Source organism: Malania oleifera, chromosome 3, assembly GCF_029873635.1.
Source record: "Malania oleifera isolate guangnan ecotype guangnan chromosome 3, ASM2987363v1, whole genome shotgun sequence".
NCBI lineage: Eukaryota > Viridiplantae > Streptophyta > Magnoliopsida > Santalales > Ximeniaceae > Malania > Malania oleifera.
In genome coordinates this window covers 41,825,472-41,850,774 of record NC_080419.1, presented here as the reverse complement: position 1 = coordinate 41,850,774, position 25,303 = coordinate 41,825,472, and the positions used below count along the sequence as shown (strand labels likewise).

Below are 25,303 nucleotides of genomic sequence, written 5' to 3'. Positions count from 1 at the left end.
ATATAAATTGTTTTATCCAATTATGACCCATTTAGGAAAAAAACACATTCAAATATTAAGCTAATTATAGAAAAAGTTTGAATTTTGAACTTGAAAGACAATAAATTGACAAATGTTTTATGTTTCCTTTATTTTGATCATAATTTCAAAATTTAAATTTATTATTTTTGATAAATTGATCAGAATATTGCTTGATAAGGAAGTATACTATTTTAAAAATATCTTTCTTAAATTTTGAATCTTATATTTGATATTATTTTAACGTGTTCCTTTCCTTTCTATTATGAGATCTTATTATCTAAATACTGACAGCTGTCCCCAAAAGTGTCAGACACTTCTATTTTCCGTGTCCGACACATGTTGGCTGTTCTTTAAAAAAATAAAAGTGACTAGATATGTCTCTCCTGTGTCCAATGCATGTTGGGGGTGTAGCTGTGTCTGACACATGCCTGACACGAACATGTCTTCTTGGTTGAAGTGTTGGTGTTTTACACTTTATTAAAATTTTACCCGAGCTCGTGCTCGATTTGCTGGAAAACTGATTAAAATATACTTGTTCAAGCTTGTTCATTATGCAAATAAACGAGCTTGAAAGCCCCAAGTTGAGCTACTTAGATGCTCACAAATGGTTTGGTTCTTTTGGAACCTCTTTCTATGAAAGGTGAGGGGCTCTTAGGATTTTGTTAGGCAAAAAGGTGAAAAGTGGTGTTACAAATACTACCTTAGATCTTTCTCGTCCCCGCAAAGCTAGCATACTAGCCTTGGGCACAGGCCCTATAACTAACATGGTTTTAAATCGCGGTAGCAGATAGCGTAACATAACGGAAGTGGGTGTAAGGACCATGAATTTTTTTCAAGCACGCACAATCTTGTGCATATTGGTGTATTTGCATGTTTTAAGTTTTTAAACCTTCTTAGAAAGAGTTTTAATGTATTTTGGATCCTTTAGTTCAATTGACTAAGTTGTTTGGTAAGGGCAAGAAATTTGCATCTGTTTTAAACCACCATTGACTGGAAAATTGTTTGTGTGTGTATTTGTACTTTCTCATTGTTCTTATGCATGATATATTCTTATGTGTGATAAATTAATTAATAAAACAAAATAAATTATACACTCCATTAATCTATTAGATAGATAAGACATAAGATTATACAAATAATGCAAATGTACAATAACTCGAAAAGAAAAGAAGGTTGAAGTTGAAAAATATAAAACATAAATATTAAATTGCTAATTTTATAAATATAAAATATTTTTCTAACAAGTTAGTTGATGGAGGACCACTTGTACCCCCTAGCCGCCCATTAGGCACACGTATTTTAGGCGTAGGTTTAGGAAAGACTTCTTTGTTTAAGGTTTAGGAATGACTTCTTTGTTTAAGGTTTAGGAATGACTTCTCTGTATTTTTAGGGATTTTAGTAATTGTAATTATGTGTTTAGTTGGGTCCTATTTGTAAATATGTGTTAGTTGTATTAGTGGTATTAGTGCTGGACATGTAAGTTATTGTACAGCTCTTCTTCTTCTTCTTCTCTCCTCTCCTTCCTCCCACCACAATCAGACACCCCCGAAACCCCTTCCACTACAATTTCATCCCCAACCAACAAGGGAGTGGCCCCCACGCGCCAGCCAAAACTTCCCCAGCCGGCAGCCCTTCTAAATTTTAATTCCCCCATTTCCTGCATTTTTTTTTATGCACAGAGACCATCATTGGAATTCTTACCTCCTGATCTACCCCCTGCCAGAGCCCCATCATTGGAGGTCCCTCGCCGGTGGCTCACGCACTCCACAAGCCGGCCACATGGGTGGGATATTTGCTGGAGTTCCCCTGTTTTGCTCAGGTTCGCGAGATGCTGCTTCCTGCTTTGAGACTTTGACTTGTTTCCTAAGATTATGAAGCTGTCAGAGGAGAAATTGAGTTATCAAGCTTGGTTTGCATTCCTAAGATCACATACAGCCTAATATTGGGCTGCCTGAGCAAATTTCAGACTTTTGCAGCGTCGTCAGCATTCAGATTGTGTTCCAACTACTGTTTGACGGCAGGGTGAACAAACTCTTTCGTTTTCTTGACTATTGTTTGTATGACTAGGGAAAATTCGAAGTTGCATACTTCCAAGTTTCTTATTACTTAAAAAAAAAATAAAAATCTGCCCTTTGTTCTGTACATTCCCCTAGCAAATTCATCATTGTATCCTTGTTCATATCCATACATAGTCAATCAAAAAGCATTTTCCATCGAAAGGTACCTCAAGAGCTCTCGTAGGTCTTCATCCCAGGTGAGTGAGTCACGTCAGTCCAAATCCTTTCCTCACCCTAGGCCTACCATCCCTCAATCTATCCCTAGAGATAGTTCTATGAAGCAAATAGAGTCACATCATGTTGTTTGCTCTAGTGAACCCAGTATTCCTCAAGCTAGTAGCTTATACGTGCAGTGTCATCTTTGCCATGCTAGAGTTCATATGGCTGCTTGTTGTCCCCAATGAGCTTTAGCTTTAGAGCATGAGACTGATGATTTGCCTGATTGTGAGGATTAGGTTGTAGATGCTGTTGAGTACTCGGGAGATGAGGGGGAGCTTGTAGATGATTTTGAGGAGGATGACCACCATGTTAGTGTGGTTAGGCGTGTCTTATCCATGACCATGGATAGTGAGAAGTGGAAACGAACCACTATTTTTCACACTTTCATACCTTGTGGAGAGGGGACATGTAAGCTTGTTATTTATAAGGGTAGTAGCATGAATGTGATCTCCAAGGCTGCTCTAGGAAGATTAAACCTTAAAGGAGAGCCACACCCTCAGCCTTTTAAGGTGAATTGGGTAAATAGGACAAATCTACCCTTTACCGAGAGGTGTCTTGTTTCCATCCAGATGATAGATTATAAGGATAGGGTCTATTGTGATGTACTCCGGATGGATGTGGCCCGTGTCTTGTTAGGGTGGCTGTGGTTATTTGATCATGATGTCACTAATCATGGTAGGGAAAACACTTTAGTGTTTAGGCACAAAGATAAGAACATCATTTTGATCGCTACCAAGCCCACCCCCAAAGATCCCAAGTTAAGGAACAAGATAATCCGTCAAGCCCTAGTTCAAAGAAATGTTCACTTGCTTGATTGTAGGACTTTTGAGCGAGAGAGCTTAGAAAACAAGTGCACTTTAGCTGTCATCGCTTGAGAGGTGCCTTTTGAGGAGCAAAAGTCTTTGTGTGAGTGCTCACATGAGGTAGGAGAGTTGTTAGCTAAGTTCCCTGATGTTGTGCCTAGTGAGCTGCCACCTAAGCGAGACATTCATCATGCCATAGATCTCACTCCAAGTTCATAGCTACCTAACTTGCCACATTATAGGATGAACCCTAAAGAGCATATTGAATTGAATAGGCAGGTAGGAGAACTCCTTGACAAGGGTTTGTGAGATAGAGCCTTAGTACATGTGTTGTGCCAACTCTCCTAACTCCAAAAAAAGATGGATCTTGGAGGATGTGTGTGTATAGTAGAGCTATCAACAAAATCACCATCAAGAATTGGTTCCCTATCCCTAGACTTGAGGACATGCTTGACATGCCAGCTGGTTCTAGTTGGTACTCCAAGATTGACCTGTGTAGTGGGTATCACCAAATTAGAATTAGACCAGGAGATGAGTGGAAAATGACCTTTAAGTCCCAGGATGGTTTATTCGAGTGGTTGGTTATGCCATTTGGACTTTCTAATGCACCTAGCACTTTCATGAGGGTTATGACACATATTCTATAGCCGTTCATAGGAAAGTTATTAATGGTCTACTTTGATGATATATTGGTCTATAGCAAATCTAGGGAGGAGGAGCATTTGATACATCTTCATGAGGTCTTTGCCACCTTGAGGGAAGCGAAGTTGTTTGCTAACCTCAAGAAGTGCAGCTTCCTACAATCTAGTGGGCTATTTCTTGGTTTTGTGATTTTTGCACAAGGAATAGCTACTGATTTAGAAAAGGTTAGAGCCATTAGAGAGTGGCATGAGCCTCAGACTTTTATTGAGGTTCATAATTTTCATGGCCTCACTACTTTCTCTAGGCGATTCATGGAGCATTTTGGCACCATCATGGCTCCTATCACTGAGTGTTTGAAGAAAGTAGAGTTTCATTGGACCCTATCAGCTGCTAGAGCTTTTACTGAAGCACCTATACTTAGGCATCCGGACTTTAGTAGAGTTTTTGAGGTGGCTTGTGATGCCTCTAGGATAGGTATAGGTGGGGTCTTGATTCAGGAGGGACTTCCTATAGCATTTTTGAGTGAAAAACTCTCAGATGCCAAACTGAGATATGGCCCATATGATAAAGAATTTTATGTTGTATTGAGATCTCTCCATTGGATATACTACTTGTTACCCTAAGAGTTTGTACTCTTCTCTGACCACCTTGCTTTGTGATATTTGAGTTTGCAGAAGAAGTTGAGTGTGGAGCATGCTAGTTGGGTGGAGTTCCTTAATGTGTACACTTTTATTCTTAAGCATCATTTTGGTGTTAAGAATAAAGTGGCTAATGGCCTTAGTAGGCTAGCAGTTATTCTCCATATCTTGAAAACTAAGGCTATTGGGTTTGATCGTCTGAAGGACGTGTACTCCACTTGCCTTGATTTTGGGATTATCTTTCAGGAAGCAAGTGAGGGCCCTCGTAGGGATTTTGTAGATTTCATCATCCGGGAGGGATACCTATTTAAAGTTACTAGGTTATGTATTCCTTGTACTTCCTTTAGAGATCTTTTCGTTTGGGAATTGCATGTCGAGGGGTTAGCTGGTCACCTAGGGAGGGATAAAACCATTGCCTTAGTTGAGGATAGGTTTTATTGGCCTTCCTTAAAGAGGGATGTTGTGAGGATAGTGTCTTAGTTCCGCACATGTTAGTTAGCCAAAGCTGAGAGAACACAACATTGGCCTTTATACCCTTATGCCATTTCCACACATGCCTTGGAGAGACATAATTATGAATTTTGTTCTTGGACTTTCCAAAACAGCCCGGGGACATGATTCCATATTTGTTGTTGTTGATAGATTTTCCAATATGGCACATATATTAATATTTCTAATGAAAATGAAAGAAAAAATGCTTCTCCTTTTGCCGCATTTCGCTCAAAGGGTTGAAGGGAGATTTGGAGAGATGGCCGAGGTGGCTCACTTTTTCTAAGTAATGGGAAAGAGCGATTACGGGTTGGATGTCTAATTGTCCAGGCGGTAATGATAGTATTTTGTACTTGAACCAGTGGCTCACTTTTTCTAAGTAATGGGAAAGAGGAATAAAAATTCGTTCCATGTAATAAGACTTCTGATGCATCTCATGTTGCTAAATTGTTCTTTAGAGAGGTCGTCAAATTTAATGGGTTGCCAACCTCCATAGTGTCTGATAGGGATATCAAGTTCTCCAGTTACTTTTGGAAGACACTTTGGAAAATGTGTGGAACTCACTTGTTGTTTTCTTGTGCATGCCACCCTCAAACTGATGGGCAGATTGAGGTTGTGAATTGTAGTTTTGGTGACCTGCTTAGGTGTGTTGTGGGTGGAAAACAGGGCGATTGGAACTTGGTGCTACCTACTGTTGAGTTTGCTTACAATAACTCTGTAAATAGGTCCACAGGTAAGAGTCCTTTTGAGTGTGTATTTGGTTACAAACCCCGTGCATCCATTGATCTTGTTCCTTTGCCCTTGGATGCCTGTATTTCTGAGCCTGCTGAGTCTTTTGTCCATCCACATTCATGAGCTGCATGCTGAGGTTAGGCAAAAAACTTGCTATGAGTAATATGGATTATAAGTTTGCTGCAGATGTAGATCGTAGAGCTAGAGACTTTAATGCAAGTGATGGTGTCGTGGTTTGCATAAAACCTGAGCGGTACCCTAGAAATTCATTTAAAAAGCTCCATGCTTGTGCCATTGGCACTTTCCTCATCCTTAAGAAACGTGGACGTAATGCTTATTTACTTGATTTACCTACTCATGACCATTAGTCCAGTTTTTAATGTAGAGGATTTGACACCTTACCGAGGCACTTTTGAGCCTCCTGGTTTGCCATTTGATGCCCATGCTGGTTCAGCTGCTCCTCAGCCTCCCTCTATTTCTCGATCACAGGAAACAGTGTAGTCTATTTTGGATGATGAATTTGTGACGTCTCCTCTTGGTGGTTTTCATCGCTACTTGGTTCAGTGGAGAGGTTGGCCCGAGTCAGACGCTACATGGATTGCCGAGGATGATATTCGTGACAGTGCTCCTGACTTGCTGGAGTCATATTTGCAGTCCCACTCTGCAGAGCAGAGTTCTTTCAGCCAGGGGAGAATGATGGAGGACCACCTGTACACCCTAGGCCGCCCATTCGGCACATGTATTTTAGGCATAGTTTTAGGAAGGCTTAGGAAAGACTTCTTTGTATAAGGTTTAGGAAAGACTTCTTTGTATTTTTAGGGATTTTAGTATTTGTAATGTGTTTAGCTGGGTCCTATTTGTAAGTATGTATTAGTTGTATAAGTGCTGGACATGCAAGTTTTTGTACAGTTATTGTTTTGAATCAGATTGCAGTTTCCCTCTGTCTCTCACTTTCTCTCCCACAGGTTCTGCTATTCGTCTTCCTCCTCTCTTCTCCTTCTTCCTTCTCTCTTCTAGTTCTGTCTCTCACCCCTGTTCTGTTCAGTAACTTCTGTTCTGTTCTGTATTCCTGCTGCTGCTTCTCTTCTTCTTCTTCTTCTTCTTCTTCTCATTCTCACAATTCTATATATATATATATTCTAACATCTGTCCTACGTCATTAGTATTTTAAAATTGTTAATTAATGCATTTGTTGTGAGTATTTAAAAAAATAGTAATTTTTATATCATTATCATCGTCATTAATCATTATAATTTTTTCTCACTCTCGCCACATAATATGTTGAGAATGATTTACGAGAGGGGGGAAAAACAAAAGTGAGAAGGAAAGGTAAAAAATAAAATAAATTTTTTTGGCGTAACAGTCCTGTAGCGGTTACATAATGGTAGCGGCCTTTACGTAATGGTCACAGTCTGTAACAGCCGCTACGGCCGTAATTTTTCTTTCCACTGATTTCGTGGTGTGTAACGGTATCAGGAACCCGAAGAAATCATTATGTTACAGTGTTATGCAATTTAAAACCATGATAACTAACAGGTAATGGGGTTTGAGTAAACAAGTCCATGCCCAGACAGCCCCTACTTTTAACTTTTAAGCCCACTACAGTCTATCAAGCCTACTACAACCTTGTTAAACAACTCCAGAAATGAACCTAATCCATGCATAGTAAATGAGCCCAACCAAGCCTATAATTGAGCCGCTCACAAGCTGAAATGAGTTGAGCCTGTTCTTGTTCAGGCTCAATTTGTTTATGCACCTCAAATTGGGCATTCGCTCAATAATATGATGAACAAGCCTGAACGACCCCGAGCTGCTCATGATTGACTTGCTTCGTTTGCTGCCCTAGCTATTACATGTGAGAAAGTGTGATTGGGCTAGATTTATTAGCATGTACTGCATAATTGTGGTACATAACTCTTTACAATCCAGTTTTGCATGATCTTTCAAGAATCATGTCTATAATGGGAAGTCAAAATAATCATTTTTCTTATGAGGAATATGATAAGGTTATGGTTTAAATTAATCTATTAACTTGAAATAATTTTTTGTTAGCTATTCTGAAAAAAATGTAAACAATCTGTGGTGATGGAAAGGCCATGGATTGGTCCGATACATAAATGCATTCACTAATGTCTAAATCTATGCTCAATTAACATGTTTTAACTTGCACAATTCACATTGCAACTGTTTTTTATCTAATATGATTTTGTTTTAAGGTAGAAAGGAAAGTTTGACCAATTATTGGTTCTGTAGCTCAGAATCTATCTTTCGATAACTCATGTTAGTTAAAATTCAAGAATTTATGCTTGCAGTATGCATTGCTTGTTGAATCAATTCTTTTGACTACTAAAATATGTGCACCACTAATTATTGACTCTTGATACTTGCAAATTTTCTTCTTAAATATTTGGCTGGTTAAAATAGTGTAGGATTGGGCAACCGGTTTGTTGCAACCTATGATTAAGAAGCTTTATGGGAAATAAGATGATTTTTAACAGACTGACAATTAACTTAGGCAGCAATCAATGCTCTAATACCATATATCACTGCTTAACCTCAAAGGCTTAAACTGCTATATTGTGTGCTAGCGATGCATATTAGCCCTTAGATAAAAACTAAAAACAAATAGTTTCCTATGTCATACAAACCCTTAATTTCTTAAATGATGAATTACAGATGTAAGATCGCTGCGATTCAACCAGGTTATTATATTCCATCTGTTAGAAAGAAAGAAACATAAATGAAAATGCTTAATAGCATTCTTGAATCTTAGTAACTGGCTGCTTGCCCTGACAGAAGCAGCTGTACAGTAACCATCTCCTGATGCAGAAAGTAGGCAGTCATTCACCCTTAGTTATCAATGCTTCTGTTGTCGTTTCTACTATTGAGTATCTATATGGTTGACGCCAGTGTGCTGGAAAAAATCTAGATTTTGCTTTTGGTTCCTCTTTTCCCAACATACAAAAGTTGTTCCACAGTCTAGGTGTTGACATTGGCATTTGGACATTAGTTATCACTTACCTTTGTTTAGTAGAGTATTGAATTGACTAAATTACAGTTGTTGGATGGGGATCAAGTTTGCTAATTAGGCATGAAAATGGGCGAATGCATTCGCTTACATGTGATGATTGTGGTATGCCATACACCAAGCATGTCTCATAGCAGATGTCAAAGTGGAAAGGAAGAGTTGTACCAACGACCTGGTAAAGCAGAATCCGTGACAGCGTTTGAAGTAAGCTAGCAAAGCAAAGATAGTGGGGAATGAGAAGATGCATCTAGAAGGGCTGTGTTAGGAGGGGCCTAACATTCATGCCTTGAAAGCATTGATTGTTGCCATCACTGTATATAAAAATTCAGGAAGGTGAAGGAACATTCTTGCTACACTTTAATGGGGCTCAGCACTGTGGGACAAACTCACAGGAGGCATGCAGCTCTGTGATTACAACCCTTGAAAAAGAAGCTTTAGAGGTCTTTGATACATTTTTGGGTTCATGTAGCTAGTTTTGGTGAGCTGTTACGCTTCCTATGAAAGATGGCTGCTTCCAAGCCCGACCTCCTGGTAGCTATTTCTCTGTAACTTGCTTTTCCACTAGCCACGTGTTTGGTACATAGGAATGGAATGGAAGTGGACATAATCAAATTTATCACTTAATTCCTACATGTTCACCATTCACTTTTATTCCATACCATTCTATGAACCAAATGTGATGAAAAATGGCTACTTCCAAGCCCAGCTCCTGGTTGCTTTTTCTCCGCAGCTTCTTTACCTCTAACCATGTGTTTGGAACATAGGAATGGAATGGAATTGGATGTATCAAAATTTTCTTTTAATTTTCCTACAAGTTCACCATTCACTTTTTTTATTCCATTCCATTTTGTGAACCAAACATGATGTAAGTGATTGCTTGTGGACCTGGGACCAACATCTTTTGGATCTTCTTGGCAACTGGTTTTACCTGCGCCTTCTGTGCATTTCGGTGAGTCACAGTCCCAATTCCCAAGGAAATCATGGTTGCAGCTCTCTATTGATCAGCCACCACTTGGACATTGCTCTTTTACGAAATAACTGTAGAGAGTAACTGACATCTTTATCATCTTCTAGCGATGACAGGTTGCTTGCAGATTCTTCTTCATCCTTTAACAGTATAGAGCCATCTCCATTGTTGGGTTTGAATGTTTCTTTCCAGCCAGCAGCAAAGGAAAATTAATATCTCTAAATTTGGACTGTTAACTATCTGCCCTTCTTTAAGGGCTCACTTTGGGAGATGCAGGCGCTTCCTTAGGGCAGTTGAGTCTTAGCATGACCCAAAGACACCAAGGGAAAAAACTGCAAAGTATTATGGAGCCAAAGGCCTGAAGATTAAAGGTTATGAATTAGGATCCAGTCATGTGACTGCCCTCACGATTTGAATTCTTGACTGCCCATCCTCCAAATCATATGGGAATAACCCACTTCTATCAGCCACCCTTTGGCAGCACTTTATCACTTAAAATAAGTGTTTGTGCATAGCGACTGTTATTTGGCATGGTGGTAAACTTGTAATCTTGACCAATAGTGTTCAATTTTGGCAAACTCATAATTTCGGACAATGGTGTTCAATTTTGGCTAAATCAATTCAGTAATTATTTTAATTTTTTTTAATAATTTATCAATTATATTGCAATAAATTATGTAATTAAATTTTATAGCTAAATATATTTATTAAATTGTAAGAATTATAAATTGTAGTAGTAAACTTTAATATAATTAATATATATTTTATAAATTATTTATTTTGAAAATATATTAATAACTTAAATAATTGTCTATAAAATTTAATCTATTAAATATATAAAATTACATGTAAGTTTATACATTTAATAAATTAAATTTGTAATTTGCATATTTTTAATTTAAATGTCTAAAATTAGTTTAATAATCCTTTAAATGCAATATCATAACTAAAAATTATATTTTAATAAAATATATAATTAATTTTGTAAATATATAAAAGGGCAATGTTTTACACAAAGCTCCAATGAATGTGGACACCGGGATTCATATACTTTTAATCAAATTATAACATGTTATTATAACTAAATTTATAAATTAGAAAAATTTGCTGAAAATTATAATCTACAAGAAGAAGAAGAAGAAGAAGCCTTGAGTCCCACTAGAACATATCCATTTTAGCACTTATTATATAATTAATTTTGTAAATATATAAAAAATCAATGTGTTTGCACAAAGCTCCAACATATGTGGTGTTTTGGGATTCATATATTTTTAACCAAACTATAACATGTTTTTATAACTGAATTTATAAATTAGAACAATTTGCAGTTAATTGTAATCTACAACAACAACAAGCCTTGATTCCCACTAGAACTTTTCTACATTAGCACTTATTATCAGCTCTTGTCAAATTCAGCACTTTTTCAAGTTTAACACTTATTGATAAGTGGTTCTGGATGATCCTGCGCTACCAACCGAAGGCATTTTTCTGTCCATTGTTTACTGAACTTCAAGCAGTCACAAGTTTTTCATGACTTATGTATGTGTGCGTGTGATGCTAACAACATTTGTAATTTGGATGTGCTTCTTTGTGTCATGTCATGGACATCCTTATGAAGCTTACTAGCTTAGAGTAGCTTTTCATGTTATACAATTCGATTTCAAAAAATATTGGGGGTTGTTTGGGAATATAAAAATTGGGTAACCTGGCCGAAGTTGGTAGGACATTGTTTAGTAACTGTGAAGCATCAAGGTTTAAGGACTTACCTAAATCTTAGGGTGCCAAATTTTTTAATGTCTCAAACTTGGTTTTGAGTGGTTCTGATTTAGATTTAAATTCGTGACAGCACATATTATGAATTTTTCACTTTGCCTGCTGATTTACTTTGACTACACTTCATTTTGTGTTCATATTTTTCATTTTCTTTTTTTGGGCCAGGGAAGCTTTGTCAACCAATTAAGATCTGACATGGAAAAGTTACAGGAGGAAATCAAGGCCCAACTGGTTAGCATCAATCATTTCTGAACTTCCAATGAGTACAGCAATAGCTGTGTTGTATTGGTTCTTATTTTGGAATTGTCTTACTCCTTGTGTTGCTACCACTTAAGACACTATGCACATTGTTTTTGGTTTGTTGGGATCTTTCGACTGATCCTTGAGGGCATGCTTGAAAGCCAAGTTTTTAGCCAGCCTAGAAAATTCTATACAAACTAAAGAAACCATACATAAATTCCCTTTTTTGTTTTGTCTTCCGGGGATTCTCATATTTTGTTAAAAAAAAGGTCTTTTTTCATGTTTGTACATTCTTTCTTTATCTAATGAATTTTTCTTTCTATCAGAAAAAGAAAAAAAGAAAAGCATCTTCTACGATTCTGTATTGATCCCCAATTGAAGAAGTTTGGCCATGGTTATTTAGGTAGCGTCTGGTTCTCAAAATTGGAATTCATTGGAATCAGAAGCAGAATGCTAGATTTCGCTCTCATGTTTCGTTCGACACAAAATTGGAATCGAAATTGTATTATATTGTTTGGTATATATAGACATAGGAATTAGAATTGAGTCTAGTTAGTATAAAAAATTTATTCAATTAATTTAATATGAAATAATAATATTATAAATATAATTATTTTATAATATTTTTTTTACTAATCTATATAATAAATAATTTTTACAAAAAAATAATTTTATTAATCATGTACTTGATTATACTTTGTGTATTTTATTTTATCATATTTATTGTTATTATTATTATTATTTTAACTATATTATTATTTTATTTGTTTTTACATTATTATATATAATGTAAATACTTTTTTTTTGAAACGATGGTGTCCGAGGCCCTTTGGACACTCGACTAATCCACAAAAAATAATGGGCCTACCTCTCTATCCTTCTCCACTTAAATACCAAGGTATTATCTCAAATGGAAAACTGTAGTCCTCAAGATTTGAACCGTGATCATGTAAACATTAATAATAATGGTTAAAATATTTTTTATGATAGTATATAATATATTATTATATATTTATATTTAATGATGTCATAATATTAATATTATTGTTTAGATTTATGAAATATATTTATATTATATTATTTATAGAGTTATATTAAAATTATTGTTTTACATTTATATAGTATATATTATGTGTTTGGGTATATTTAATAGACAACAATAACAGCAAAACCAAGCCGTAAGTCCCACTAAGTGGGGTCAGCTACATGAATCCTTTTCTGCCTATTTATGCAATCATGGACAATTTCTTTCAACAAATTCAGGGCTGTGAAATCCTTACTATCTCATTGCAAGTTATTTTAGGTCTACTCCTACCCCTTCTATTACCCTTTACAACAACTAACTCACTCTTCCTTACTAGCGCGCTATGTGGTCTATGTTGCAACTTGCAAGTGCCCAAACCATCTGAGTTGTCACTCCTTTATCTTATGTTCTACGGGAGTTACACCCAACTTATTGCAAATATGTTCATTTTTTAATTTAGTTTTCAATGTCATGCCATTCATCCATCTAAGCATTCTCATCTCGGAAACTTTCACTTTTTGGATATGTTTTTCTTAGTTGCCCAACATTCTAATCCATATAGCATAGTTGATCTTATAGCCGTCCTATAAAACTTTCCTTTTAATTTTAAGGGTATTCTATGATAACAAAGCCCACTTGAAGCAATTCTCCATTTTACCCAACCTGCTTTAACTCAATGCATTACATCCTCTTCAATTTATCCTTGAGCTTACATAATCGATCCAACGTATTGAAATCTATAAGTGCTATTTATTTCTATATCATCAAGTTTAACTTTGTCTCCAATATTCCTCTTACTGCTATTGAAATTACATTTCATATATTTTGTCATATTTCTACTGATCCTAAAGTCTCTAGATTCTAAAGCTTCTCTCCATAATCCTAACTTAGCTTCTACTCCACTTCTACTTTCATCAATTAATACAATATCTTCTACAAACAACATACACCATGGAACCTCATTTTGGATACTCTTAATTAGTTGATCCATCACTAAAGCAAAAATATAAGGACTCAAAGTAGATCCTTGATGTACACCTATTGTGATTGGAAATTCTCTTGTCTCTCCACTTATAGTCCTTACTCTAGTCATTACACCATCATACATATCCTTAATGACATCTATTGCATACACTCTTTTTCTTTCTAAAACCCACCATAAAACTTCTCTAGGTACCCTATCATACACTTTCTCTTAATCAATAAATACCATATGCAAATCCCTTTTCTTTTTCCTAAACTTTTTCATTAATTTTATTAAAATTTATATTACTTCTATAGTAGATCTCCTAGGCATAAAGCCGAATTGATTTTTTGAGACCTTTGTTTCTAGCCTTAATCTTTGTTCAAATACCCTTTCCCACATTTTCATCGTATGACTCATAAGTTCAATTCCACAATAGTTATTATAATTTTGAATGTCTCCTTTATTTTGTATATAGGTATTAAAGTACTTTATCTTTAGTCATCTGTCATTTTCTTAGTTTTTATAATTGTGTTTAATAAATAAATTAATCATCAAATTCCATTATCACCTAAGCATTTCCAAACGTCATTTGGGATGTTATCCGGTCCTATATTTTTCCATTTTTCATCTTTTTTAGTGCAAACTTAATTTGGTTAATTTTAATCTTGTGAATAAATCTCATATTTTTAGTCTTTTCCTCATTTGTCAATTTTAAGTTTGAGCCTTCTATTTGGTTTTCATTAAATAGCTTACTAAAGTAACTTCGACATCTTTTTTTCTTTTTTAATGTTTTATTCTTTAACCAAGATAATATTATCCTCACTTTTGATGCATTTTACAATACCTAAATCCTTACTTTTCGTTTCTCTAGCTTTAGCAAGTTTAAAAATATCTCTTTTCCCTTCTTTTGTATCTAATATATCGTACAAAGTATTAAATGATCTATGTTTAGCATCACTAATGACCTTTTTTGCGCCTTTTCTTGCCTCTTTATACTTTTCAAAGTTATCCATGTTTCTGCATTTTTGCCATGTTTTATACCAAATTCTTGTTGTCTTTATGACTTTTTGAACATTTTGATCCCACAACCAACATTCTTTGCTATTCGAGAATCTTCCTCTTGACTCACCTAAAATCTCTTTTGCTATTTTTTTAATAGAGCTAGCTATCATACTCCAAAGAGTGTTTGTGTCTACACCATCCTCTATAGTCCAATTACCATTTTTGATCATTTTATCTTTAAATTTTATTATATTTTCTCCCTTTTAGGTTCCACCATATAGTTCTCTTACATTGATTTATTTTTTCTTTTCTCTTTTACTTTTTAACACATATATCTAAAACTAAAACTCTATGTTGTGTGGTTAAGCTTTCTCCTAGAATAACTTTGCAATCCTTACATGATAAAACGATCTACCTGCCTAGTTAAGAAAAAATCTGTTGGACTTTTATTTTGTCCACTTTTGAAGGTTATTAAGTGTTCTCTCTTCTTCAAGCAAGTATTCATTGTAATAAAATCATATGACATAGCAAAGTCTAAGATCATCTCCCCGGACTCATTTTTGTCTCCATATCCATATCCCCCATCTATCCTCTCATAACCTTTATTATACCTTCCAATTTATCTATTCAGATCTGCTCCTATAAATATATTTTCAGTCCCTAATATGCCTTGTATAATACTATTCATCTCTTCCCAAAATTGTCTCTTAAGATTTCCTGACAAGCTTACTTGAGGAGCATAAGCGGTAATGATATTTATCATCTCTTGGCCGAAGACCATCTTGATTTTTGTAATTCTATCCCCTACTCTATTTACATCTATAACATTATCTTTTAAGTTTTTGTCTACAATAATTCCTACCCAATTCTTATGTTTTTCTTTTCTAGCGTACCAAAGTTTAAGTCTTGATTTATCAATTTCTCTAGCTTTCTCTCCCACCCTTTAGTTTCTTAAAGGCAAATTATATTAATTTTTCTTCTAATCATTATATCCACAATTTCCATGCTTTTACCCGTAAGTGTTCCTATATTCGAAGTTACTAATCTAATCCTAGTCTCTTGAATTAAATTCTTTACCCGTCCACGTCCAGAATGATATGGGAACCCTCACATGTTTGACAACGTACCCGAGCACCAACTCATCATGTCGCTTTGGGGCGACGACCTAGCCCACCCTTGCCCACTTTTTGCTACACCTGGGTTGTATAAGTGCAATGCGTTGCTCATAGGGGATGCCCTAGTGAATATTTGGTAATGATTCATATCATAGTAATTTGACGAGTTTTACATTGGCTTCTAGCTACTTAACACAACCCTCCTCCTTTAACTGGGCTTGGGACCGGTTATGTGTGAAAAGATTAGGACATTAAGTGCAACACAGGCGCAATTGTATATTTAATATACAATAGTATTATATTTTTTTCTATACTATATCATTATTAAATTTTTTTTATATATTTATAATTGATGATAATAATAAATATTTTATTCCACTTGATTTTATTTTTAATATTATAAATAATAGTATAAGAAACCAATAATCATATCGTAAGTATATCGTAATATTTTAATGTCTATTATTGTTCTATTAATTTTTATATGTTTATAATGTTATTATATATAATAAAAATATTAATAATGATTGTTTAATGTTTATATTAAAATATATAATAATATTTTAAATATTAATAATGATATCATGATATTAATATTATTTTTTATATTAATGTAATATATATTTTATTGTATTATATTAATTATCATATTATAATAAATATTGTGTTTCTAGGAATCAGGATTTGATTATAGAGTAAAAATTAGGAATCAAAATGTAAGTAAAATGGGGAATTCCATTCTTGCATGGAATGGGAATCGGAATAAAATTATTTTAAAACAAACATTTGGATGGGAATCAACCATTCCAATTCCGATTCCTAGATTTGAGTCCCAATTACCAAACACCACCTTATGTAGAAAATAAATGAACTACTTATTCTTACCCATTATTCAATGCTGCTAAGTGATTTGATTAGTTATAACTGGAACACGGTACAGCCAATGCTGCATGAATTTGAAGATAGTACAGGGAATGCTGTCGGGGTCGCATTGAAGACGACTTCCCAACAAATGAAAGAGATGAAATTCAGGTAGTAATTGCTGTACTCTGTTCCAGGAAACTGTAATCAGATCATCTGGGCGTTATTGACTAATGGTTACACGCACACATGAACACACGCACACACACATAATGGAGGGATGAGTTTGAAATGTATGCAAGTGTGGTGTAACTCTGACAAGCCTTTTTGTTGTAGTTTTTGATGTTTACCAAACTTCTTGCATGCTTATTATTGAAAAAATGCCTTAAATTTATGGTTGGGTCCGTTATGAGGCAGCTTTTATTTGAAAAATTGAGGATGTCTGATTATATGACATGGATTTTACCACTTAAGAGGGTTATAAACGTTTGTGCCCTTACCAGAGAGATCTGAATTTATGAAGGGAATGACAACCTCAAGAGAGGCATATGTGGGTGAATTGGAGGTCTCCATATGTGTGCATGTGCGCGCTTCAGTGTAGATAGAGAAAATTGTTCTTGTTTGAATGGCTCCCTTCAATGTGAGCTCTTGGAATTATGGTGAAGGCTTGGATAAGTTTTCTCATTGTGTTTTGCTGGATAATGAGATTCAGTAGACTCAGGAACAATTGTCAGAATTTTGGTCGCAAAATACTGAATTTCTTTGGATAAGGAAAAAGAATTTTTCAGGAGGGTTGTTGTTTATGAGATCTGTGTTAAATCATTTTGGCAGGATGATTGTTGTTGAGAAATTGTTATTTTTGGGTTGCAGATTTTCTTTGAGCATTCCACAAGGAAGCATCAGGTTGGTGGATCTTTTGTAATTCGTTGAAAGAGGATGGAGGTCAAAGACAACAGAGAAATCAGAAAGCTTTGGGTTGGTCGTGCAAGAGTGTGGTTCCGTAGACATAGAGCGGCAAGAAGTAAATAATCTTATGTATAATGGGCTGCGTAGTGGGCCTAGTTATGCAGAGATGGTGAGGAAAGGAACTGCGAACAGAGTTGTGGGAGGGAAACCTTTGGGCATTAATTAGGGCTAATCCTCATTCAAATTTTAAAAAAGCCTTGCCAACAACCATTGCTGGAATGATGCCTGGGCCAAAGATAGTGGAAGTGGATAAGAAGCTGTATGTAGCTTGATTTGGACTCGGAGGCCTTGTTTTGAAGCTTGTTTTTCCAGTAGGCCCAAGAGATTCTAAATGGGCTGGATTAGTGAGTGTAGCCTGGGCAGAAAAGGAGAAGTTCATTTCAAACTCACTCAGAACTGAATGGGGGATTTGACTCGATGAAGGTACTGGTTAAGGAGAATAAGGAAGTGGAGATTCTAGTGTTCTCTAAGGGGGAGGAAGATCCAGTGAAGATGGATAGGTGCAATCCTTCAACCAGTTTGGGAGAGCCTCAAAGAGCATTGGAAAAAAGGAATGAAAATTGACACAGTAGAAAGATGATTGTTCCCATTCAAAAATGGCTCCCAGTATTCAATAGAAATGGAAGAGACTCAGAGCGAAGAGATTAGCGAAGATGAGGTGACCTCAAATTCAGAAGATGACCTGAGCAGCTTTTGTGACTCAGACAATGGTTTCTAGTTGATCAACTGAGAGGTGAGCTAGATATGGAAGAAGAAGAAAAATGGGCAAAACCTTCAAGAGATTTTTGTTTCTATGAAAGGGAGGGAGAAATACTATGAAGTCAGATTCCCTTACATGGAAATCAACATTTTGGAGAAGAGAGCTCTCTAATGCCCTCTACACTGGGCAAGAGTTAGAAGATTCTGCTTAGCACAACTCAGATAAAAATATAGCTTTGCTTGAAGGGAGTCTTCGTCCCTTGTTCTTGACCCTATTCCTACTAAGGTGGACATTATTGCTATTCTTTCTATATTGGGAAGGGCAATGATGAAGAGACAGCAATTCCTTCGGATTGTCTGAATTCTTCAAAAGCTTGAGAAGGTATTCTTCTTCTTATTGCTTAGTCCTTTTCTCCTTTTGATGCTTTATGCGATAAAGAGGGATTTGCCGGGGGTAGTGCCTCTGATTTTGATCTAGGGAATAGTGAGAGGGACTATAAAGACCCAAACAAACTTTTGAATGATGCAGGTTTGAAATTAGTGAGTCTCGCTGGAGCTGAGGTCAAGTTGGGGATGAGTCCTAAAGCATATAAGTGGGGGAAAAAAAGGTGGTGCAAAAAGAATTAGAGAATTTGGTTCCTTCCATCAATTATGGGGGCGGTAAGGGTACCGGGAAAGGGGGCAAACATGTTAGTTTAGAAGATTATAAGTTGGAACTTAGGGCCTAGGGGCTGTTAGGAAGAGAAGTTTGGTTAGGGAGGTTTTTCGTAGGAATTCTCCCAATATTGTGTAAATCTAGGAGACTAAGCTTGACTTAGTTAATAGGGAAGTAGTTAGAGGGATTTGGAAGGACGTAGTAAGGATTGGGTTTATGTACCCTCCTGAGGTTCGGGATTTATACTTGTGTTGTGTGATACTCATTTTGTTACCAAAGTGGATAGAGATTTTTTCCTTTTTCTGTCCTTCTAGAAGTTAGAGACAAGGGTCAATGGAGGGTTTCCTTTGTGTATGGCCTTCTAGATCGACTCTACGGGATTTTTTTTGGGATGAATTTTACTTTGTCTCCGTATTTTGTTTGCCTAGGTGGACTGTAGGTGGTAATTTTAATGCAGTGAGGATCTCAAAGGAGAAGAAGTGAGGCAGAAGGGTTAGTAACATTATGCAGAAGTTTGATTTGGTTATTGTCGAGTGAGGTTTGAGGGACCTTCTGTTGGGCAATGCTAATTTTATGTGGTTGGTGGGGGGAGCTAGGGAGGTGGCTAGTAGAATTGACAGGTTCTTGTGTACAAAAGAGTGGGAGGAGGTGTTCCCTAATATCTCCAAAGTTGTGCTATCTAGACCCACTCCAATCATTTCCCATATTATTGGAATCTAGGTAGGTGCCTTGGGGAATTCTTGGTTTGAGGTTGTAGAAAAGGATTGGGAGGGGTTTAGATTTATGAAGAGGTTGAAGAGTCTGAAACAATGGAATAAGGAGGTTTTTGGAGATATTAGGATTAGAAAAGACTACCATTTTAGGTGAATTGGATGAGATAGATAGAAAGGAAGAAAACATTACTCTTTCAAGGGAGGAGGCTAGAAGGGTTTCTTTGAAGAATGAGTTGGAATATCTGATTTTCAAGGACATAAGAAGTTGGGGGCAGAAGACAAAGTTCAAGTGGGTAAGAGAGGGCGATTATAATTCTAGATATTTTCATAGGATAGCTAGTGAAAGAATAAGAAAGAATTTGATTTGGGAGTTGGAGGCAAACCTTTGTGGGGAGGGGGGTGATTATTTCTAATACTACCTGGATGACCTTCGAGATCATTGATTTATATCACAACTTGTTTTTTTTGAGGAGGATGAGAGTACACCGATGGTGGAGGGATTGGAGTGGGATTTGACAAGATAGTGTGGTTAGAGAGATCTTTTTGAGGAAGAGCAAGTTAGATCTATAGTTTCCAGAATGGAGAGGGATGCAGCTCCTGGGTCAGATGGTTTTAATTTAGCTTTTTATAAAAATTGTGCACCGGGTTGCCCTTTTTGTAAAGATTGTTGGCCGATGGTGAAGAATGACTTGATGAAGGTTTTCGACGAATTTTATAGGAATGGAGTTTTAAGTAAGAATATTAATTCCACCTTCATTACTATGGTGCCAAAGAAAAGTAGGTCAATTAAGATTTCTGATTATAGGCCTATTGGTTTAGTATCCAGTGTTTATAATATAATCACCAAAGTACTAGGCTACTAGCTAATAGGTTGAGTGGGGTGCTTGATAAGACTATTTCCAAGGCCCAAAGTGTTTTAGGGGGGATTGTGGATGCCATTTTCGTTGTGAATGAAGCTGTTGAGGACATTAGGAGGACGAAGAAGAAGGGCTTCATCTTTAAGCGAAATTTAGAAAAGGCTTATGATCAAATGATTTGGAGTGTTTTGGATAAGATTTTTATGATGAAGGGGTTTGGAGAGAGATGGCGAAGCTGGATGAAAGGCTGTATGTCTAACGTGTTTTACTCGATGATAGTAAATGGCGAACATAAATCTTGGTTTAAGGCCATGACAGGGATTAGATAAGGGGATCCTATATTCCTGTTTTTTGTTTGTTTTATTGGCGTATATCTTGAGTCGGTTTATAGGGTAGTGGATGGAGGTTTAGTGGAAGGTTTGGAAGTGGGGAGGGTGGAGATTATGGTTTCACACCTTCAGTTTGCTGACAATACCATCTTTTTCTTGGATAACCACTTACCTTCCTTTTTGAATATTTTGAGGCTTCTCTATATTTTTTAAAGGACTTCAGAGCTTAAAATTAATATGGGGAAGAGTGATATCATGATAATTAATGTGCCTTCAGAGCATATTAGAGAATTATCTTTGGAGATATGTACATTGAGTTGGAGTGGCAGTTGTCCTATCTAGGGGTTCCTTTGGGGGGTAATCCTTGGTCATATAGCTTTTGGGGCCTGGTAGTTGAGAGAGTGTCCAAGTGTTTAGATGGGTGGAAGGGAGCTTCTTTTTTTTGTTTTTTTGTTTTCCTTTGGAATTAGGATACTCTAATCCAGGCTTGTCTTTCTATTATCCCGTTGTATTTTCTTTCTATTTTTAAAATTGTAGTGGGTGTTGCTAGTAATATTGAGAGGATTATGAGAGATTTTCTGTGGTAAGGTGTAGGGGGTTTTCTAGTGATCATTTGGTGAGGTGGGAGGTAGTTTGTAGGTCTAAATAGGAGGGCAGTTTGGGCCTTGGAAATTTGGTGTCTATAACACAGCTCTCTTGGCCAAGTTGCTTTGGTGGTTCCCTTTAAAGGATTCTTCTTTGTGGCATAAAGTTATTAAAAGCAAGTTTGGACTTGATGATAATGGGTAGGATACCAACTTGGGTTCTAGATGTTCTTTGGAGCAAGTTTGGACTTGATGAGAATGGGTAGGATACCAATTTGGGTTCTAGATGTTCTTTTGGAAAGCCTGTGGAAAGCTATTTCTTAGATTTACCCTCTCTTTATTCCCCATACTAAATTTGTGTTGGGTAAGGGGTGTAATATTCCTTTTGGTAAAGACCTTTGGTTGGGGAATATTGCCTTGTCCCACCTTTTAAACTGCCATCGCGAAGCATTTTTGTCAACAGAGGTCCGTCTAGAAGCTCAGCTGCAAGGACGACTATTCCATTATTCTTTTTTCCTCTGATGTTGAGTACTTAGGTGTCGTTATGTGTCCTTGACAAAATTTCATTCGGGGATATCCGTGAACAGTAGAAACAAGTGAGTTATCCAGCTTTATTGTGTTGGTGCCTTGGCCTAGTGAATAACTTTCGGAGGTTGGAAGCTGATATGGCTAATCTTTTCTGTTCGGTTCCGCTCGGGTGGGTCTATCCGTTGGCAAATCTTTTTTTTGTGAGTTCTTGGTTAGCATCAACTTTCCCTTCTGTCTCTACAAAACTATTTGGAAGGACAGCATTCCCCCTACAATCAAAGCTTTTATTTGGTTGGTTGTCCTTAATGGGATAAATACTTGCAACTTACAGCATATTAGGTGGCATTGAAAGGCTTGCTCTCTAGATATTTGCGTTCTTTGTTTTTAACTGCCCAGAATCTGCTCCAAATCCTCTTCTTCTCTTCCTCTTGCATTGTCATTTTGCATGGAAGGGTTCAACACAATTTTTCAGTTAGTTGGAAGAAAATTGGGTTTTGGTCTAGGGACATTAAATGAGAGCTCATTTTTTTGGCAATATTTTTTGTTGGATTTGCTAGAAGAAGGCAGGAAAAGCGCTAACATGTGAATTATCTGCTTTTATTTGTAGTATTTTTTGATTTTGTGGAAGGATTCGAAACTAATGTCGTATTTCTTCAGAGAGAAATTACACTTTTATTTTGTGTTTGACGAAGATTCTTTTCTGGATTCTCTGGGTCGTGGGTAATGCCCTATCATGGTAATTCAGTGGATAGAGATTCTCAAGCGGGATTGGCATTCTCTACATTGACATATCACTATTCTTGTGCTGATTTCCCTCCTCGGCGCTGCCTGGCTTTTTTCACTTTTTCTGGTTTTTCATTGTTTTTTTTCCCCGCGTTTCCCCGCTTTGTTAAAGGAAGATGTCTCTTCTAATCTGCTTGGACATTTTTATCATCTAAGAAATTTCCTTACTCTCCTATAAAAAACAAAAGAAAAACAATATTATTGGTATCAATTTATTCTTCCATTTTTGTCAGGTGGAACTTGAGACTATCAAAATTGAATATGCAAATGCACAACTAGAATGTAATGCAGCTGATGAGCGTGGCAAGCTATTGGCTTCTGAAGTTATTGGGTTAGAAGAGAAGGTAATTATTCTAATATTTTTATTGATTGGTTGCTTGTCTCTTTTGATATTGTATGAGATCATGTAAACAAAATTTGGTGCACAATGTTGCTCAATTTAGTTGAATGTGCTGTTGTTCATTTTAAGTATTTTTATTTTTATTTTTATTTTTTTTTGTGATTTATCACTTTTGCTAGCATATTCATTGCTATATTATGAAGCTGTTGTTCTTTACAATGAATTTACTATTTTGGTGTAATAAATCCTCTTTAGTGGGCGATTGTGGTCATACAGTAGGAGGAAGTCCATAATATGCATTTTTCTATGCTGATTGCTGGAATTTATTATGAACAACCAACCAAATAAAAGTCTTGATCTTAAAGGGGGACCTTGGCTTTCCAAACAAAATGATTGGAGAGGGAAAGATTTAAAGGCTTTGAGCAAATGCCCAAAGAAAAATTTATAAGAATAGATTCTTGAAGAATCTAAATCCCAAACCTGGCTGTCTCTCGCACTTGAGAGTTGACAACTGTCTAACTGTACTGACAAAAAATAGAGTTCCTTCACCTCCCTATCATTTAGTGGCGTACAAAAGTGAAAATCCCATCTATTTGAAGAAAGGAAGCAGTGACCTTATTATGCACTAAGAAGAGGTGATATAAATGAGGAAAAGAAAATTTTATTTTCGAAACTTTATACCAGTGGTAGTTCTTGAAGGGAAAATGCCAGAGTTGTTGTCACAATCTTTTTTGATAGCAAAAGAAATTCATTAGATAGAATAAGAAGTACAATCTGGAGAAGGGACATCTCCTTAACAGAGTCTGGGAAACCCCAGGGGAAAAAAAAAAAATAAGAAAAAACCGCAGTGACATATAAAAAAACAGCCCAAGATGCGCCACCATCCTTAGAAGTCCATCTGAGATGAATCCAATCCTGCTGAATAAATCTGAGAAGCACTAGCCCCTTGAAAATTAACATTAAACCTATGCGCGACTCAAATAGAATCTCCTACAACTACGAGAAGCATGAAAAAAAATGAATGTTCACAATAAGGCAATGTTTTTAGACACCAATTTTCCAAGACTGAAATCTTCCATTGCAGCACATTTTGGATGTAGACAGAGTCTCCAGACTAACTAATATCCCATACGCGGTAAGATCTTCGTCATCACAACCCCGAGATCAGAATTGTTTTATCAATCGCGTCTCATAGGGCTTACAACCAGCTACCATTCAAAATGACAAGCGTTAAAGAGGGATCCTAGAAAGACAAACTTGAGAGAAGTGGTACTATTGACCACCCCTAGAAAACAAACCCCGTCCAACCATCCAAACTTAGAAACCCTGTCTATCACTGGATCCCAACTTCAATAGGCCTGGATTACCTCCTGGAGGAACTCCTTAATAAGTTGAGGTTCACTCTAGGATACCATAGACAGCTAAGGAGGCCAATTCCAAAGATCAAGCATTACTAATATTGGTAGTAGCAATCCAATCTTACTCAAGTTTATTTAGAAATGTGAGGCTTCAAGAAGTTTGAGAATTGTGAGAACATGAGGAAAAAAAAAACCATCTATGATCATCTAAGAGAAAACTCGAAGATGACAAACAGCCACTCTCTAACTACCCACCCACCTGAATCCCTTACATTCATGGGAAGTTGAAAAGAAGAATTCCAGAAAAAAAGGAAGAAAACATAGATGAGTATAAATTAAAATATATCACATTAGAGTACTGTGAAAATAAAAAAGAAGGGAGAAGGACAAAGCTGGTTTGAATGGAACAAAAGATTGAATGATGACCTAAGGAGAAGAAAAACTAGACAGAGTAGTGACAGGAGAAGAACAACAACAAGAAGAGATAGGACTGATCTGGAGGTTGAGAAGAAGACAGACATAGTTCTTGGGGGGCATTTGATTTGTGGAATAAAAAACATTCCCATGGAACGACAGTTTGAGGAATTTCATTCTAGGGAATGGGTTGCCTTCCTTATGATATTTTTGTTTGATTTGAATTGTAAAATTCTCAAGCATATGCCCATGATGTCCATGTCAGTATTTTTGGTTCGACACTGGAATCAATAAGATGATCATTTTACCCCTGACAATATATGAATAATCTTATGTTGAGTGCCAAACCTACTATGAATTTGTACCTAAAATCAATCCATGTCTTAAAATTTTCATCCATCATTTTAAAATTAAATACTTAATAGCTAATGAATTGGAATCAACGTTTTAGAAGGTGAAGGTGTAAGGTGAGGCGTTTTAAAAAAAGTTAACCCCAAGA

At 36.3% G+C, this 25,303-nt stretch overlaps 1 protein-coding gene across 2 annotated transcripts in view; it reads left to right on the top strand.

Annotated features, from left to right (window-relative positions):
* The window catches only part of LOC131151642 (protein BLISTER), a 72,348-nt gene that overhangs the window by 15,296 nt on the left and 31,749 nt on the right, over positions 1–25,303 (top strand). For both annotated transcript variants that reach the window (XM_058102923.1, XM_058102921.1), the window contains 2 exons: positions 11,535–11,600; positions 22,926–23,036. In XM_058102923.1, the coding sequence (XP_057958906.1) occupies positions 11,535–11,600; positions 22,926–23,036 (177 nt within the window). The remainder of the gene's footprint in view (positions 1–11,534; positions 11,601–22,925; positions 23,037–25,303) is intronic.